The sequence below is a fragment of the Theobroma cacao genome, chromosome 2 (genome assembly GCF_053813885.1).
Source record: "Theobroma cacao isolate CCN51 chromosome 2, ASM5381388v1, whole genome shotgun sequence".
Lineage (NCBI taxonomy): Eukaryota > Viridiplantae > Streptophyta > Magnoliopsida > Malvales > Malvaceae > Theobroma > Theobroma cacao.
In genome coordinates, this window is record NC_142640.1 from 5690484 (window position 1) to 5708110 (window position 17627).

At 35.9% G+C, this 17627-nt stretch overlaps 2 protein-coding genes across 7 annotated transcripts; both read right to left on the minus strand.

Moving 5' to 3' along the window:
- Positions 1-875: 875 nt before the first annotated feature.
- Positions 876-13522, minus strand: REV1 (DNA-directed DNA polymerase). 5 transcript variants are annotated; one of them, XM_018116312.2, is made up of 26 exons: positions 13221-13521; positions 12984-13125; positions 12755-12870; positions 12558-12634; positions 11790-12304; positions 11168-11311; positions 10828-10960; positions 10640-10728; positions 10228-10278; positions 9932-10135; positions 8753-8872; positions 8431-8523; positions 7791-7850; positions 7608-7694; positions 7375-7458; positions 7042-7114; positions 6250-6318; positions 5969-6070; positions 5346-5642; positions 5186-5259; positions 4211-4788; positions 3341-3401; positions 2120-2299; positions 1922-1988; positions 1587-1678; positions 876-1432 (listed from the first exon to the last, which is right to left on the minus strand). In XM_018116312.2, exons 1-23 carry the CDS (start codon positions 13427-13429, stop codon positions 2255-2257), a joined length of 3423 nt encoding a protein of 1140 aa, XP_017971801.1. In that variant the 5' UTR covers positions 13430-13521; the 3' UTR covers positions 876-1432; positions 1587-1678; positions 1922-1988; positions 2120-2254. The 5 variants fall into 5 exon arrangements, with proteins under 5 accessions (XP_017971801.1, XP_088660048.1, XP_017971800.1 ...); XM_088803922.1 differs by lacking the exons at positions 876-1432; positions 1587-1678; positions 1922-1988; positions 2120-2299 and adding an exon at positions 2308-2480 and having other exon boundaries at positions 4211-4334; positions 4728-4788; positions 13221-13522; XM_018116311.2 differs by lacking the exons at positions 876-1432; positions 1587-1678; positions 1922-1988; positions 2120-2299 and adding an exon at positions 2308-2480 and having other exon boundaries at positions 5186-5250; positions 13221-13522.
- Positions 13523-14881: 1359 nt separating this feature from the next.
- LOC18608026 (basic helix-loop-helix (bHLH) DNA-binding superfamily protein) lies at positions 14882-16883 on the minus strand. Of its 2 annotated transcripts, XR_016024464.1 has the most exons (6): positions 16266-16883; positions 16018-16146; positions 15813-15878; positions 15566-15664; positions 15168-15466; positions 14882-15076 (listed from the first exon to the last, which is right to left on the minus strand). XR_016024464.1 is itself a non-coding variant. In XM_088803225.1 (5 exons), exons 1-5 carry the CDS (start codon positions 16605-16607, stop codon positions 15314-15316), a joined length of 789 nt encoding a protein of 262 aa, XP_088659351.1. In that variant the 5' UTR covers positions 16608-16883; the 3' UTR covers positions 14882-15313. The 2 variants fall into 2 exon arrangements, 1 of the variants encoding a protein (XP_088659351.1); XM_088803225.1 differs by having other exon boundaries at positions 14882-15466.
- Positions 16884-17627: the final 744 nt, after the last annotated feature.

The window sequence follows — 17627 nt, forward strand, 5'->3', positions numbered from 1 at the left end:
TATGTTCGTATCTACGAACTTCATAACAAACTGGAGTTTTCGTTTGTATGTCTTCAAGGAGGGCACATAGAGGTTCAAATGCCCTTTCAGGGATGAATATCAAGATCACAAACTAATACGGTCAACCTGCCCAATGTAGCACATCAGTCAAGAACGAGAGTAAAGATTGAAGAGGCAAAATCACTAACCTTTTAGATTGATATTTTTATTTATTTGTAAACAATAAAAAGAAAAAATTATAAAATAAAAAAAACACAGTCATAACAAAATTAAAAAAATAATACTAATTTAAGCTAGGTGATTTTTCAAGGTACACACAGTTGGATCATTGCAAAGCTAGGGCTAAAATGTAGAACCCCAGACCTGCAGGATTTCCACCACTTACGTGGAAAGGTAGGTGAACCTCCCTGGTTCAGCAGGTAACATGGGTTGAATTGAATTGGTCAATCCTGCTCTGCTGGGATACTCCTGCCAATGTCTCGTTGAAATTGTTCGCATAAGTTCGGCCATCTATCGACCTGAGGTTTCATACGCTCATTTCTTATCCTCCACCAAATCAGATTGCGGTTCACGTTTTAAAGACGTACAATATATAAATTAATGTTCTTTTACAACAATGGATAGAACAAATTCCACTTAAAAAGGAATTCCAAATCTTTCAACAAATTAATGCCTGTTTAAAGGGCACTGCAAACAGCAATTTCATTCTTTTCTGGTTTGTTGAAAAAGATACAGCCCTTCGGCCTATGAGCAGCTTTACAATAACATGATTATCAAGTCAGTAACCCACAAAACAAAGCCTTGTTTTCTAATTGTTTCCCAAGTCAATTAACGCCAACTTGGTCTGCTACTCGATCAAAGGTACAACATCGGTCGAAATCAAAAGTCAGAAACTGATTAAAAAATATTACTTGGACGTGACAATAGAAAACAATCATTCAAGTGGCTTCTATGTTTAAACCACAAAAAAAGAAAAAAAAATGCAGCGTGCAAATTAATTTAATTTCAAAATACGTAAAATGCTTTTCTAATCCTGTTAAGTTAACCAAGTCCTAGAAACAAAGCTTGCACCTGCCAGAAAAAGGTGGCCGGGGTACATTTTCTAATCCTGTTAACAACGCAATTTTGAACTCCGGCGCCCACCAATATTACACATATTTGACCAGATTACTCGAGGTAACTAAAATTTGATCTTCCACATCAAGTGAACATCCATCCATGTTCTATTAACCATTTATCTTGTACAGATATCCGTGATGCAGATTAAAGCAATCATGATGAATCCTCTCCAGAGATTTACCATAATCAACAAGCAAATGAAGCTTAAAAACAGGGCACGAACTCACAAAGCTAAACACAATGGGCATTCCTGGAAAGCTTGCTTTCAAAGGCTTCAGTGGATGGCATTTGAGCACCAATAAAACTGCAAGCACTATCAACAAAATTAAAAGAACCTTAATCACTTTCTGATCTATGTGCTAACCAACCATCCATAATCTGTTGTTACTTCAATAATCACTAAAAGCTCAATATGGGAAAAATATTTGTATAAAAATTTTTTGGAAAGTTCAAATCAAACAAGTTACCTTGTGTGGCACTTTTTGTATCCAATGAAGGTGACTTGAGGATTCTGGAGTCAATTAGATCACCGAGTTCAAATGATGATGCCCAGTTTCAACTGCCCAACTCACACAAAAGAATAATGTGAAAAAATGAAAAACATTACGACTTAATTGCAACAGAAACAATAAGACCAGAGAGTTTAAAATTATTATGACTAGACCATCTGTATCAAAGGTATGAACAAAAGCAGATGGCTTTATAACACAAACAAAACACGTGGAGAAAAACAGTAAGAAACAAGACACGACTGAAGGTCAATGACACATCACCTTGTCAATTATCTTTAAGAAAAAATTACCTGCAGATATGCAAGAATGGCTGAATGAATGGAAAAGCCACCGGAGTGATATTCAATTAGCTCACACCTATTGAACAAGAAATTTATATCAAGAAGGCCAGCTAAATTCTAGAGTGGAAATGTGATATAGATACAAAATGAAAGAATTGCTAAGACAGTAAAGTATTTTTAAGTTCCTGATATCAAATGTAAGCTCACCTATAAATGACGTAATCCAAAGCCACTATAGCAATGTAGTGATTAATTTCTTTCTTGATTTGCTCAATGTGCAACAGCTAAATGGAGGATCAATTTGGACATCTACAGAGTTGCGTTATGGTGGCACTACTTGTTTTAAGGTATATGCAAGTTTCCACCATAGTTTTCATCAACAGATGCCTAGAAGAAAAGATTGAGCATAGATAAACAAATAAAACATCAAATAGGGAAGTACCTTGAAAACCGGTCATAATCCATTAAAATATGACACTTTGGTTAAAGGAGAGATGACTTAATGTAAAGAAGTTAAAATTGAAAACTCCAGTGCTAAAAATGTGTTTAATTTTCCAAAGCATAAATCCTGCAAATGGAGAAATTTGAAGTTAAAAGAAAAGCTCTTTTTAAGCATATATAATGGTAGAGCCAACAAAATTAAGAAGCCGGAGATTTATCATAAATGGGAGAACAGCAGTGCATTTTAACTTGACAAGTTCATAAGTTCAATTACTCCAGTCACCAAAGGGAATAATACACATTAAATGACATTTAAATGTACATGCCCCATTCAGTCATTGTGGGCCAAAAATTTGTATTGACATCAGAATAAAACCATTCTCAGTTGGACAGGTATATGTAACACTGTGCAACAGACATAAGCATCTCCATCAGGTGGCTCTTTCTCCTCTTATCTTAGTTTTGTATAATTTGTCCTTTAATATGATCGAAAAAGGTACTTTTAGAAGTTTGGGAATAATTACCCTCTAACTTTTGATCTTAGACAACTTTTTTCAGATATCCCAAAAAGGAAATAGAATACTTATTATGGGACAGAGGGAGTAATAATTCTACTATTTGGATCATCAAAAGTTCATGACTTAACAAATACAATCTGCAGACCACATGTTGTGTCACTATTAATGAAGTAAAATCATACCAAGAATAGCATCAAAACTCTTATGATGACAATTGCCCATACCCCATGAGTCTCAATATACTAATTGAAAGTATTCCATCCAATTGGCCATACCCTAAACTATTTTGAAAGAATTATAGAATCATAAATGAAATTCTTCACAGCAATCAGAAATTACAATTAGAGTGGCCTGAAAATGCCAAACAATGGATAGATAAATAAAGAGATTAACAGTGATTGTCACTAAAAGCAAATAAATGATTTCAAGTTTAGAAACAGGAGCAAAGTTAGGAATATGAAGCACTGACCTGAAGGTGGGGGAAGACCAAATTGTACACTTCCAAGAAAAATTCTGACTTGGTACTTAGCCTGAAACAACATTTAAGCTTCCATCAACATATTTAATATAGCTTGAAGCAACATAGATGGCAAAAGATTAAGAAATTCTTAAAAGAAAAAGAAAAAGATAACAAGGTTCAGAAAATTACTTGAAAAAAAAAAAAAAAGAGAACAATAACAATGAATCCAATCATTTACAGCACTTCAATATTAAACAGCATTCTTTATGTCAGCCTTAACATGTATCAGTTGTTGAGGTATTCTGAAGACAATTGATCATAGTAAATCACTCATCCATTAATCAATGTTTTGAAACCAGATCAGTTAGTTAAAAGAACCAACTATCAGGCCAACCATTGCTGAACTCGAACATCATTTTGATGCCTTAAACATAGTATTAATATGAAATTTTAAAAAAACTATATTATAATGTACATGCAAAAGGGGAAACTTCCACAAAAATGTTGTGTTTTGGTAATGGTAGGATCAAACAAGTAAAAACAGAGCAAAGTGAAGGTTATTTTTTATAACGGTAGAGCCATCTTCTGATATGCATTGACTTAATATATCTACATAGCAAAACTTGACAAGTAAGCATTGAACAGTAGCTAGGCACAAGAATACATACTAATCATCACATAAGTCATTCACTATATGCATAGCTATCATAATTTTACAGAAGGATAGCTGTCCTAATACAAGATAGTCACATATAGTCCTAAGGTTAATAGCATGAACTGATGTGGTTTTCAATGCAAGTCCTATATCAACAAATTATGCAAGTAGGAACATTTATCCTCTTCCAGAATGGACAACCTCAACAAAATACAAGTACATACCTTCTTAGAAGACGAAAACAAACATAGATCTCCTCAATATCTACTACTATCTTCAGTTTAATATACTCCATGAGAAGCTCATTGAAGCTGTGAACAGCTTCATTCCAAGCGTCACATTTTGCATCTAAAGGATGTAAAGATTCAGCAATAGTGCATTGCAGAATTGAAGATAAATTCTCAGCTGACTTTGATTTGTAGTACATGTCAGCAAAAAATCTCAACATCAACAAATTGCTGACTTTAAACTTATCAACCCACAGTGGAGGATTTCCAATCCAGAGATTGTTGGTCAGCCCAGAATCAGTTGATTCAGGTTGATTGATGCATAATGGATGATGCAAATTATCCCTATTAGGGCCCAGGGTAGAGATTTCTTGCCTCCTGTGTGCAGGAAGCGACTCAAATAAGTCAGCTCTCAATTCCTCAGGCAACTGCTGTAACACTGATGTGTCTACTTGGCTTAGAGATGAAGGCATTAAATCATTATTATCAAGTGCTTGAATGGAAATAGCATTACTGTTGGATCCAGTCCCAGAGTCAGGCACTGTCTGCAGTTCCTCCAATATATGCTGTTTGCCCTTTGGGACAACAAATAAAATGATATCAATAATAAAACAAAAAACATTTTCTGCGCAAATTATAGGTGAACATAAGGTCATCATACCCACAGGAAAGACAATAGAAGAAAGCTCAAATGTCAAAGCTGAATTAGATAAGGTGTAAATAAATAATCTATATTGCCTTATTTATCTTACACTAGCACTTATACATGTATGCACATGTTAAATTACTTAGAAATCCCAACTACCCACAGTCGATGTCGCTCTTCTTTTCCCGATTTTATATTTTAACCTCAATAAATTTTACCTAAGAACTAGAACTGACTAGCTAATGTGATTGTTTTACTAAGTTGTAGCTATTTTAAATACAATATAAAGCACCACAAAGAAAATATACGGTTTGAATAAGAGTTACCATCATTTCCACAGCTGTTCTGCTCAATGAGATAGGATCAGAATTGTGAGATCTTTCTGCTTCCTCTATTGCAACTTAGTGAACAAAGTCATCACATTTGTAAGGCACTCATAGAAAGATATGAAATCATATACTTAAAGACCAGGTAAGAATGTCTCACCTTTGGATAGTTCAGGAGGATGGAAGCATAAAGAACCGGTGCTGTTCTCACCTTGTCCTTTACTTTTAGCAATCAAATCAACTAGCTTCCCACCATACATTTCATTTAATTCTGACTGGAGCTCTGATGGAAGACTCTCCACTACTCCCATATCGAGGTGGCATAACTGTGGGATGCTTAAGATCTGGTTTGAACAACCATCACCATTGGATGTATTATTTGTCCTAAGAACAGAATTCCCCACTGGATCAGTGCATAACACACCTGAATTTCCACCCATGCTCTTTCCTTCAGTATCTGCAAGATGGCACCAGTAACATAACAGGCTAAGCTTACTTTCATTCATCTTTAAGCAAACAGACAGAGGAAACTAGAATTTTTTTTTCACCCACTACATGGGTTTGGGCATTCTAAATAAAGAATGTTTTACTAATTCTATATTAAATGACATACTAGTAGTTGGTGTGCAACAGTGAAAATTCTTAGCCTGACAATATAAAGCATATCTGAGTTTTATGAAGACCATGATTAGTGTAAGTAAGAGGAGCAATATTTTAAAATTAACCAACCAACATGCTAATACAATCTAACCACCAAAACATGGAGGGGGGAAAATGTATTACCTGTACCAACCCTGTCTTTGGCTATACTACTGACATCACATCGTTCTTCTGAGCTTGCTGAGGCAGACATAAGCCATGATTTCAACGAATTCCTCTCAAGCACTTAAAATCAATTTCCAGAAAAGTTCACAGTTAGGAAGAGATACAGAACAACTGCAGCAATCAATAATAAAAGGTGGATTGTGTACATCTAGGCCACCAATAGGCACATAATACAAATTTGAAAGTAGGAGTCAAAAAGAGTGCTACTCAAGAATATTCAAGATAACATGAGCACACACCTTGCTTAGAAGTATCTACGCTTTCAAGCCTCGAAACTTGCAAACCAACACCCCGGATATCCTTGACATCTATGTGAAAGCAATTTATAGATTATACAGAATTAGTTTAAAGCTCATACTAAATTCATCAATTTCTAACAGTTCCAACCGAAAATTCCACCCTAATGCTATTTCCAAAGGGTGTGTTAGGTCAAACTTGTCTACTAGACTGCCAAAAGATGTTTTTCACCAGCACATGCATAACTTTTCCTTTCTTATGAAAGTTGGTTAAGCAAAGTGTGAGTAAACACAGGAATTTTCAATAAACACTACAATTATTTTTCCTGGAACAAAAAAGAGATTTAAAACTGCTGTCTGATAAGAGATTCCAAATGTCATTCAAGGCTAAAAAGAAATGACAAATGCAGAATTTGTCATCTCAACTATCAATGCATTATCCCTGAAGACCATGTTACCACCAACTTCCCCATCATGATGATGCTGCCATCTAACCACCACTCATGCCAACAAAAGAGCTGCATGGGCTATTTTCTTTCAATAACAATGGCCAGTTCTTAGAGAATACTTCTCCAAGAAACAAGAAAAAATGGTCAAAATTGAAAACAAACAATTTTGTTTATTTATCAAGGTATGCCACTTAACAAAGTCAATCAACCTCATTATTTTCTACTGCATTCATGCTTGGAACCATAGAGAGCTTCTAAATTACATTTAAGCTAGAGTATCCGGAGGCAAAACCAATGGCATGGATCAACTTTCCATAGTGTTCTAAATTTCTCAAAGCAGACATACCTACGTGGAAAAATCCAAAGAGCTGCTTTGTAATTCTCTGAAGCACTTCGACATCATCAGTGGCAAGTGGAACCTATTGTAACATAAGGTATCAAGATCCTTAAATGTAATACAATAATAGCCAGTGCATATGCACATCTCCATTCTAAATGTAATACAAATAATGGCAAGTGTATAAGCACATGTCCTCATCCATGCATATTAATACCAATGCACAGACAGGGTAGAGCATGATCCAAACATATATTCACATACCTAAATGAGAAATATGTTCATTACTCAGAACATGCATACTAAGCATTTACATAATAAGGCAAGGAAATTCCATATTACCGTTGTGCTATGGCTCAGGTTTTCACAGTCTCCACAGCCCATATACTTTGCAGGCTCCCCAGCATCTTTCCTTCTCTTTTTTATCTAGATATACACCAGAACATTTCCAATTTAGTGCAGGCCTTGGTACATTTTGCTATCAGCTAATCTTATAAAGTAATTTAGCAAAAGAATATCACTCAGTTCAATTCAGTAAAGTGATACTGTATATCAATATTAAAAGAAGAAAATACCTTAAGTGTGAAAGTTCGCCCTTGCACCCCACACCCCTGCAAGCGCAATGAAACCTCTTTGCAAAGGTCCAAGAGAAAGTGCTGGGTCTGTGATATCGATTAACAATGTTTAACTCAGTCAAAAAAAAGAAAAAACAATGAAAAGACTATCCTTGAGCCTTTATAATGCATCAGACTACTGACATCTTGCAAATCCCTGAATCTTACACCCCAGTTCACTTCAGCCCCCACAGACTTGCTCTCCTGCAAATCACATCAACGGTAAGCAAGGCTAAGAGGAATAAATTTATAACACAGAGGCAAGAGGATTCATCAAAAAAAATTAAAAAAAAAATGATCCAATATTATCAGACTAGAAAAACGAACTTCTATTCCATCAACTTATAGATAAGATGTGAGCTTCTGCATGATCAAACTCCACTTTTGAAATGGTAATTCAAGCATTCACATGCTTTATAAATTGTGCTAAAACAACTTCATTAGTGCCGATAGAATTATCAATAAAAGATAACTATATATTTTCCTTAAGCTGGCTGGAATTTTAAAATTCTAGACAGGTATTTCTCATTACATCCTACTCGGAGGAGCTTCATTGTAAACATCTGTTACAAACTCATGATGAACTTAAATCATTCATGCTTTATGCTTCAACCAGTGAAATAACAGCAACGTGCTTAAAACAAGAAAAGAATTGTGTATGTTGTAAAGCTTGAATTTATGGACATAATCCACAATGCAAATGATGATCACTGTAAAACACAGGGCTATCACAAGCGTGAAAACATGCAATTATTAGATGAGAAAAGTATGCATTTGGACAAACCTGAATTGTTCCAACAAGTCGATTATCCACTCCTCTACTGTAATTCCAGAGCATCTCACCAGTTTTAAACCCAAAATCCTTTTGAAGGGAGCCCTATAGATGCAAAGAGATTGCACACAGAAAATTAGATAAATATTTCTCTTTAAAGGAGAAAAAAGAAGTCATTTCTCATTTCTTAGATGATTACCTATTCAAGCTCATTCATTTACACTTACAATTGCAAAACAACAGATTTTGAAACTTAATCTTCACATTAGAAACAGAAACTTGACCATTTCAACACATGGAAGCAAATCATATCTCAAATAAAGTGTAAGTCTACCTTAGAAATCATACGCAACTGTCCACAAGTTCTAACATTTCTATTTTTCAACTTTTCCTCTAGCACATGCCCTATTCCTGGAAGTGCTTTTAATGGAAGTTGGTCTAAATACTCATCAACCTGCAAATGACTAAAACACTGAGGTCAGGAAGGTAGCATTTACTTAAGATGCATCGATTCATAGATATTTTCAAACTGATGTTCACGTATTACAATAAAATCAAAATCATATAAAGCTAGGGAGTAAGGGTAATGTGATCGGTTCAATGCTATTCTATTAGTACAGGTTTTAACCACGTAGAAAACATATCTATGCTAATATAGAAAGTTTTGGTCTCTTCCATCCAGCCCCTATTTAGTTTTGTGGATAAATCATTGCCATTTCCTACACTGCTCAATAAACTTCAAATTGATACCTTAATCTGTATCAAATACTAAGGGCTTATTTGGTAATTAAATACTGATTTCAATATATGACACTTAACAACCTGCATGTTTAACAAAACAGTTAAACAAACTAGTCTTCATAGCAAGGTGCTTCTATTGCAAAGAGCTACTGTCCTTTTCCACCTCTTCTTTCTTTTCCTTAGTTATTAGACCATTTTCTACCTAAAGATGGTGTCCTTCTGTAAGATTATTACTACTAAATATACTCAGTAGACAACAAGTTCCTTTTCGTCCATTACTAAATTTCTGAGTAATCAAGATAACAGGATGATTATCAGAAGATGCATTCTTCACACAATGAGCCTAGTATGCACACAAAACATAGAAAATTTGATGAACATGAGCATTCCTCATCCACAAACAATCAGGGATCTTTTGACTATTTAAAATTAACTGCAGGATAGTTACCATCTCTAATATTATCTTTCATATGTCATGAAAAAATTCTTCAAGTAAAGTCAATATAGTACATGAGAACACTACATTTGACATGCTCAATCAAAATCAAGGACACAAATACATGGGTATAAACTGACAACTAGAAAATAAAATATAAACTTTAGTGAAAAGATGCAATGAACAACTGTAATTTACATTCAATGAAATACAACAGTGATAATGATGCAGAACGAAAAACCTTGGATCACAACCAAACAATAAGATTGTTATAATGCCATAACATAGAAGTAGGAAAACTCTACAAATGAAAAATGAAAAATTAAAAAAACACACCCTCTCAGGAGAAATGTAGCATTGACCATTTGGTTTAGCAGTTCTGGTGGCTAGACGGGCCATAAGCATATTCACAGCTATCCCAGCACTTGCAGTGCATCCAGTAGCTTCAAATATCTCTTTCCGTATTGCTGAAGCTAAAAGCTTAGGATCTTCCCCTTCTAAGTCTGTGACATCTAAAAATGCTTCATCACAGCTGACAGCCTACTTTTAACAATAATTACAATGTTAACAATATCAAAGGCTTTTTTATTTCAAAAAAAAAAGGACTTATCCAAGTACATTCATGAGCAGACCTGAACTCTGTTGCAGTACTTATGCAAGATGTTATAAAACTGATCAGCAACCTGCATACTGCCAACAGATTACATACGAAAAACCCGTATAACAGGAACAGTAATCCAACAACAAAAAACCCAAAGTCTTTTCCTCAATGTTGGGTCAGATGCATGGATCATATTAAACTGTAGTGCTTTATCTAGGATCGTATCATTAGTATGATCAGCAAATTCAAGGTCCTTTCTGATAGTTTCCATTCTTACCTCCATGGACTCTCCTTCCCCCTTTTGGCATGCACATCCTCCACTCAATAGGAAAAGCAATGCATAAACAAAAAAGGTAGAAAAGAGGAGAGGAAGGAGGCAAGCCAACTGTTCCTTATCTAAGCAAAGTTCAATAGCTAAACTGCATATTCAGCTTGCGGTTTACCTCCTCATATGCTTCAAAGTTGTATGGGAGAATAACAAGGTGGGTGCAAAGTGCCTTGGCATCTCTAACAAACATTCCTGCCCTAATTCCTGAAACACAAGAAAAAGGAATCACTCCAATGCAAAATAAAAGCTCTCCAACTGAAATATTACAGCAGCAGGGGAGAGATAATTCAGATAAAAACCAACCATAATCTCGAGCAGGATAATTGGCAGAAGAGATTTCAGCAGTTCCTTTTGGATTGTCCGAATGGCATACAGCTACAGGCTTGTCATGTAATTCAGGATGGCTCCTGATGACCACTGAGACGAAAAAACAGTCCTGAAGCAGCATATTAGTATCAATCCAAAACCACAAGTACATAGGGGAAGAAAACATAGTCCATGTAGACATCTATGAGAGTTACATCCCATCATAAAAGATTAAATTCCACATACGCCAATATCAATCATGTATACAACTATGATATTAAAACTTAAAACAGATGAGGACAGACAACAAAAATTTATGGTTAAAAGCTCAATTCACCATATCAATATGTATAATGGCAGTCTTCTGAGTATCAGCCGAAACATCCGAATGAGAATTCATGCACTTGAACCCATTTGGCAAGCTGGGAAAACGCTTACGATATCTATTTCTCCAGGTTCCTATGAAATGCAGCCTTGAATTCTGTAATAATTAAAGACAGGTTAAGATAAAATCGACTGATCAACATATATAGACAAACACGCAAAGCACAAATCCTTACGTATGTAGGTATGCATGCATGGACAAATGACCATCATTTCAAAAGGAAGACAGAAGAGACCATTCAGACCATGAGAAAAAGCAGTCCAGTCAATAAGTTATCACTAGAATATTAACAGTTCAGTGGACAAAATGGCCATAAACAAATGCTTGACCAACTAAAATAAAATGCACTACTCGGGTCAAGAGAAGGTTTCCAGGAAAGTATAAACTTCAAATCAACATACACTAATCTATATAATAAGCTGGTGCTAAGTTTCTAATCACGTGCTAATTCAATTAGCTACATGGAAATAAAATTTATAAATTAAAATGACCTAAAGTAGCAGCAGAAGATTACAGAGAACTTATACAATGGCACAGAAAAGTGAGAATATGCAATCCTTTATCTATTCAGTACCTTGAAGTAGTTCTCCACAAAATTGGGATCTCCAAGAGTTGAATGACACTGCTTCAAAGGTCCAAGGGCTGTTGAATGGGGCGATCCTTTTACACTGTGATTGTCAAAGCAGTGGCTACTAACAGAAGCAGAGGGTTGTTCAGGACAGTACTGAGGTCTATTGTTTTCCCTGCTTTCATCATCTTGTTCCAGATTACTTCGTTCTACCACTTTTACTTCCTGAGATGCTTCACTATAGCTACTACTTGGCTCCTCAATTACTTTTGAATTAGTATTTCCATGCATAAGTTCATCATGTTCTTCAGTAATTTTCTTCCTCCATTCAGAGGGCTCACCTGCTTCAGAGAATTTTGCGTCCTTTGATGCATCCTTTAAACATAAATCCTCAGTTCCATGTTTTACTTCACAAATTGCATCTGCAAAAACGCCCTCAGATGCAGGGCTGATTTTTGAAGTGAAGAAGGTTGACAATGTTGGTTGATTGCTAGCAAGCTGGTCAAGCTGGTAGGGAACCCCTTGAGATTAAAACAACAGGAATAGTAATTCCATTAGATAGTAAAAGTTATATAGTTCACTATATACATTGGGAAAAATAAGAAAGACAAAGCAGCAATAATGTTTTCAAAGCCAGACCACTAATAAGGAGTTGCTTGCATTAATAAAAACCAATTCTAATCCTTTTAACAATCTACCCAAACCATTTCACAATGCTTCTCTCATATACTATATAACCATAAATTATAAATCCACTTAAGTGCATTAACTTACAACTCAAAAGTCTGTTAACAGCAACAGAATCTAGAACCCACGTAGGTTTCACTACTGGCAGTCCACCGCTGAAGGACCTGCATTCGAAGCACCAACAAAAATAATTAAATCAATTTATAATTGAAATCCAGCTTAATTGTTCAAAGTAGGGTGAGGAAGAATAAGGAAAAAAAACAACAAAAATAAGCAATGTGAACCTGATATTCTTGATTTTACTATCAGGGAGATTGCTGCAGATAATATGCGTGACTCGATGCCTAGAAAAATAATTCTCGAATCGTCCACCATAATTCAACATGTATCGCCGCAGTTCCTGTAGATCTCATCAGTAGTATGAACAAAAATGTCGCTAATTAAAAGTCATAAAAACGTACTAATTGTGACAAACAAACAAAGGCAACTGGGAAACATGGACAAGAAATAAACCTGACTAGACGGAACCGTGAAACCATCAACGAAGATAGAAACCCCGCGAAATATAGGCTTCGTAGAAGTATCGCTAAGAGAAGAATTTGAAGCCTCGGCATCAAACTGATTTTGAAGCTTTCTATTCTTTTCTACCATATAACTACAACAAAAGAAATCAATAATTGATACCCGGAAATATAATCCAATTTTTGAAAAAAAAAGGAAAGTAAGAAGAGAGGTAAAAGATGGAAAAACCTTCCAAAATCAGAGAAAGGAGAAGAGCGGAAAGAGGAGCGAGAGGTAGAGAGAGAATTGGCGCCCCAAGCCATGCCTAGGGTTTTCTGGTTACTTTTTCTCTTCTTGCTATTACTGCTGTTATCCTTATTGTTTGAAGAATTTGAATTGAAGCTTCTTTTCGAATTCTGGGGGCCTGAATTCGCAGAGCGAGAAGAATCCAGACTCATTTTTTTGGAGAAGGATAAAGGAAGTGTGTCCAGGAAGATCGCTGTAGTTGCATTTGAAATGAAGCGGCAATAGCGAATCCTCCCTTTTTTTATATCGGCAAGAAAAAAGATCTTGGATCTTGAAAAAACTTGAAATCTCGATATGGATCGGTTCAGACTGGCCGTTAACGTGGGCTTCAAGCGCGCTATTGGGCTTTATTTGAATTTTATGGGTCCGTTATAGTTTTCCAGTCATGTCACCGTCAACAGGTTTTCTTTTACGAAAATTTGGCTAATAAAAATGTGGAACAATTAAAAGCATTTTTTGAGAAATATAAAATATTTTTAATATATCGTTCTCTCAAGACAATACAATAATCTCTTTTAAAATTTATTAAATTTTATGAAAAAAATTATAAATAGTATTTTTTTTTTTTGCTTATATTATTGTATAACTTAAACCAACTAATAAGCACTTGATAATATTTTTTTTTCCGTTACTAATAACACATTGTCAATCTCCATAAATAACGTCATCAATAATACCTGCCACCTCCCACCGACTTGATACTCACCTCAACTTGTCTCTTTAAATGAAGCAATCTGATTTTCATCAAAGATGATGAATATAAGGTCCAAGGTAGCTATACACTATATTAAGGAGGATTTTTTATTTAATTTATTATTTTCACCAAATTAAAAAAACAATGCATTAATTATAAATTTCTTTTTTTTTTAGATATCAACTTAATATTTCGCTGTTATCAATAATAAGATCTACAATAATCTCTTTTAAAATTTATTAAATTTTATGAAAAAAATTATAAATAGTATTTTTTTGCTTATATTATTGTATAACTTAAACCAACTAATAAGCACATTGTCTATCTCCATAAATAACGTCACCAATAATAGCTGCCACCTCCCACCGACTTGATGGTCACCTTAACTTGTCTCTTTAAATGAAGTAGACTGATTTTCATCAAAGATGATGAATATAAGGTCCAAGATAGCTATACTACTATATTAAGAAGGATTTTTTATTTAATTTATTATTTTCACCAAATTAAAAAAAACAATGCATTAAATATAAATTTCTTTTTTTTTTTTAGATATGAACTTAGTATTTCGCTGTTATCAATAATAAGATCTACGGGCAAGTATGGGAGTAGGGTCTTGAATGAGGATTCGAACCCTTGCTATGGCATCGTGCCTAAATGGCCACTTATTGGGTGATTACATTAGTAAACCGCAATGTGTGCAATTAACACCTCTCAGTCAAGCAGAGAATACACTACAAAAACGGTTATTGGCCTAAAAAAATGAAAAAGAAAACTATAAAAACGGTTGATAATTGCTAATGGAATTCCATTCAAGCGATAAAAAGAGGGTAAAAGTTTGATAAACTCTCATTTTATTTAGAATTTTAAAAAAAATGGAGAAAACTACAAAGAAGGACCAGCCCTCTTCTCAAAATTGCATTGGTATTTGATTAAGCGTTGAAGATTTACAAGTGTAACCCATACCAAAGCCAACCTAAGCCGAAAAAAGTAGGCACCCACGTGCTGCTTCCAAAAAGCAAACAAAGGAAGGAAATACACCTTGCTTTGCCCCTTCCGCTTTCTCCTTTTCATTGTTCCCTCTGTTCGTTCAGTCAATTCTATGAAACTAAAATAGGAGAAAAAGAAAGCACTTTTAATACATATAATAATATTAATATATAATATATCCATGAATGTCTTCAACTCTCAGGAGTTACCTTTCCCAGGTTCCTGTTTTTTCTAACACTTTTTACCCCTTTGATCCTCTTTCAAGATGAGCTGTCAAAATCTCTTCAGACACCAATATGAGAGGGCAACTACAAAGCAACTATGTATAAAAGTATACTTGGAAACTAGAAACGATTCACTGCTTTGTTACATTGTTCACCATTGCTGGCGACCAGAAATCAGCACCGTTGCTATTTGCCACGTGCACCGTGCAAGCAACTGGGACCAGGCACAGCCCCCTGCTCTTCAGGTCCTTTCGTGATTCTTCACCTCCGTTTTTCCCACCGTCCTAACATCACAGTTAAAAAGACCCTTAAGCCCTTATGCTTCACCACTGGTCAAAAAATTATTCACACTTGATCAGAAAAACTGGCTGTTTTGTACTTACAGGTAGGTGTTGCAGATAAGGAGTGCACAGGACTTGGACCTGGTCGTGCAGGAACCTGATATAACCCATCGCTTCATGGAGTACCGATGCCGTATCTGTCTGCAACATTTTCAAATTCCCAAAATTGTCACGTACCACTCATTTTTTGAGTCAAATCAAATTGCATTGCGGTTAACTACTCAGCACTCCCTCCAAAGTCTTTGAATCAAATTAATCACAAGTTAAACCCTGAAGGTAAATTTCGCACCTTGCCAAAGGGCGAAACCAGCTGCTGCAATGCAGTGATTCTGTCCCCTACCTTCTCTTTCCTCGCCTGCCATTTAATGAGAAAAACAATCATCCAGTAAATTTTTATACGATGGAAATGTCAAAAACAGACCAATATGTGAAACATGCATTTATGTGTGATGAACATGTAGGGTAGTAATTTTCGATTTATAGTTATATCCAACCTTCGCATGGCCGGTCGAAGTGGCGGGGTTCTCGACCTTGGACTTTTTATTGGTTCTTTGGCTTACCGGCTGAGCTGTAACAATGGCACCCGTGCACTCCACCGATTCTCGACCTCTATCCCTCTTTCTCTTCCAAAGAGTAACAAAAAGTGGTCTTAAAACAGGCAGCTTTCGTTCCGCGAGCTAAACAAAACCCAAAAGCCAAAGAACACAGGCTTTGCACTTAACAATTTATTATATATACTCACAGTAGATTTGGAGGGGGTCTTGACAGATTTGTTGTTGTTACCAGAAGAAGCTGAGGAAGAATCACTGCATGTGACGCCGGACCTCTGGGGAGTAGTGGCAGTTTTTGTAGTACTAGCAGCAGATTCACCAAACACTATTTCAGCATCAGTTTGTTGGCCCCCAAAGCAAAGCATTTTGGGAGTCTTCTCATGAGCAGGAAAAGAAGAGTAAGTGTAGTTAAAACTCTGACCCAGATCAAGACTCACAACATCATCATCACCACCAAACAACAACTGAGGAAAACTAGTAGTTGTTGCAGTCCCCTGGTCCCTCTCAAAACCCTGATCAGTCTCAGCCATCATAAAAACAGTTGTTTAAAAAAATATAAATAAAAACCCAAAAAGACAAACCCCTCAAGAATGAGACTTAACTTTCAATCTCTTTTTCTATCTCTTTATGCGTGTGTTTGTAGTTGGCGATAGCAGCAGCCGTTACAATAGAGAGAGGATTAGTAGACTGCTAGTGTAATTGGAAGTGGGTGGTCTAAGCTGGGGGGCTGTTTCCAAGGTTGGCTTTGGTTTTCGACTAGTGGCAGTCAAACCCACCCAGCCCGAGAAAACCGTGGTTTATTTGTCCAAAGCATTGGTTTGCAAATGTTGCTTTGGCTAAGCTGATATATGACCCGTTTTCTGCTTCTTTCTTTATTTTTTGGCCTTGAAAAATCAGAAAAGCCTGATCAGTGTTCAGTCACCACCACCGACTCACTGAGTTGACTTGACAATAAGAAATTACAAAATGCAAAACCTTGGACCCACGCCACTGTGCCACACGCTCATGGCTCAGTGCTATCCTCAGGACATACATTTGTAATTGAAAGAGGTTAAAAGACACGACAATGGTGAGCAAGCGACTAAGCTATGAGAATTGAGCTTTTGGTTGAGGATTGAGCGCGTGAGGATATACATTTGCTAATAAGTTTGCATTTTTGTTTCAGTTTCACAAAACTAACGTAGAGTACAGCAAGTACTTTCTGTGAATGGTACACATGGGCCCCTATCCATATTACCTATAAAGATCGAAACAATATCAAAATTGCGGGTCCCAAACCCACATGATCATACCTTCTTCTCACCAGATGACGATATCTAGGTTCCCTATCAGACGCTCAGCCCTCCATTTGAAATCTTTCTGACCCGATCGCCTCTCAGCCCTTAACTGGTTGGACTTGAACCGGTCATCATTGTCTGTCCACCAAGCCATCACTCTATCACCATTTTCTCATTTTTCAACTTAAGTTAATTATTTAAATCCCATTGTTACGGCCTCGAGTACCAATTAAATTTGATTTGACGTTACAATTAAATAACAAGTCGGCTCAATTA

Excerpts from the sequence above, each read along its gene's own strand:
- REV1 (XM_018116310.2), bottom strand. The coding sequence starts at position 13,429 with ATGAGTCTGGATTCTTCTCGCTCTGCGAATTCAGGCCCCCAGAATTCG. Across the intron at positions 12,305-12,557 it reads TGTTAACAGACTTTTGAGTT|GGGTTCCCTACCAGCTTGAC; the intron begins GTAAGTTAATGC and ends TTTAATCTCAAG. Across the intron at positions 10,136-10,227 it reads AGTACTGCAACAGAGTTCAG|GCTGTCAGCTGTGATGAAGC; the intron begins GTCTGCTCATGA and ends TGTTAAAAGTAG.
- LOC18608026 (XM_088803225.1), bottom strand. The coding sequence starts at position 16,607 with ATGATGGCTGAGACTGATCAGGGTTTTGAGAGGGACCAGGGGACTGCA. Across the intron at positions 15,879-16,017 it reads CTTCGACCGGCCATGCGAAG|GCGAGGAAAGAGAAGGTAGG; the intron begins GTTGGATATAAC and ends ATTAAATGGCAG. Across the intron at positions 15,467-15,565 it reads CTTATCTGCAACACCTACCT|GACGGTGGGAAAAACGGAGG; the intron begins GTAAGTACAAAA and ends CTGTGATGTTAG.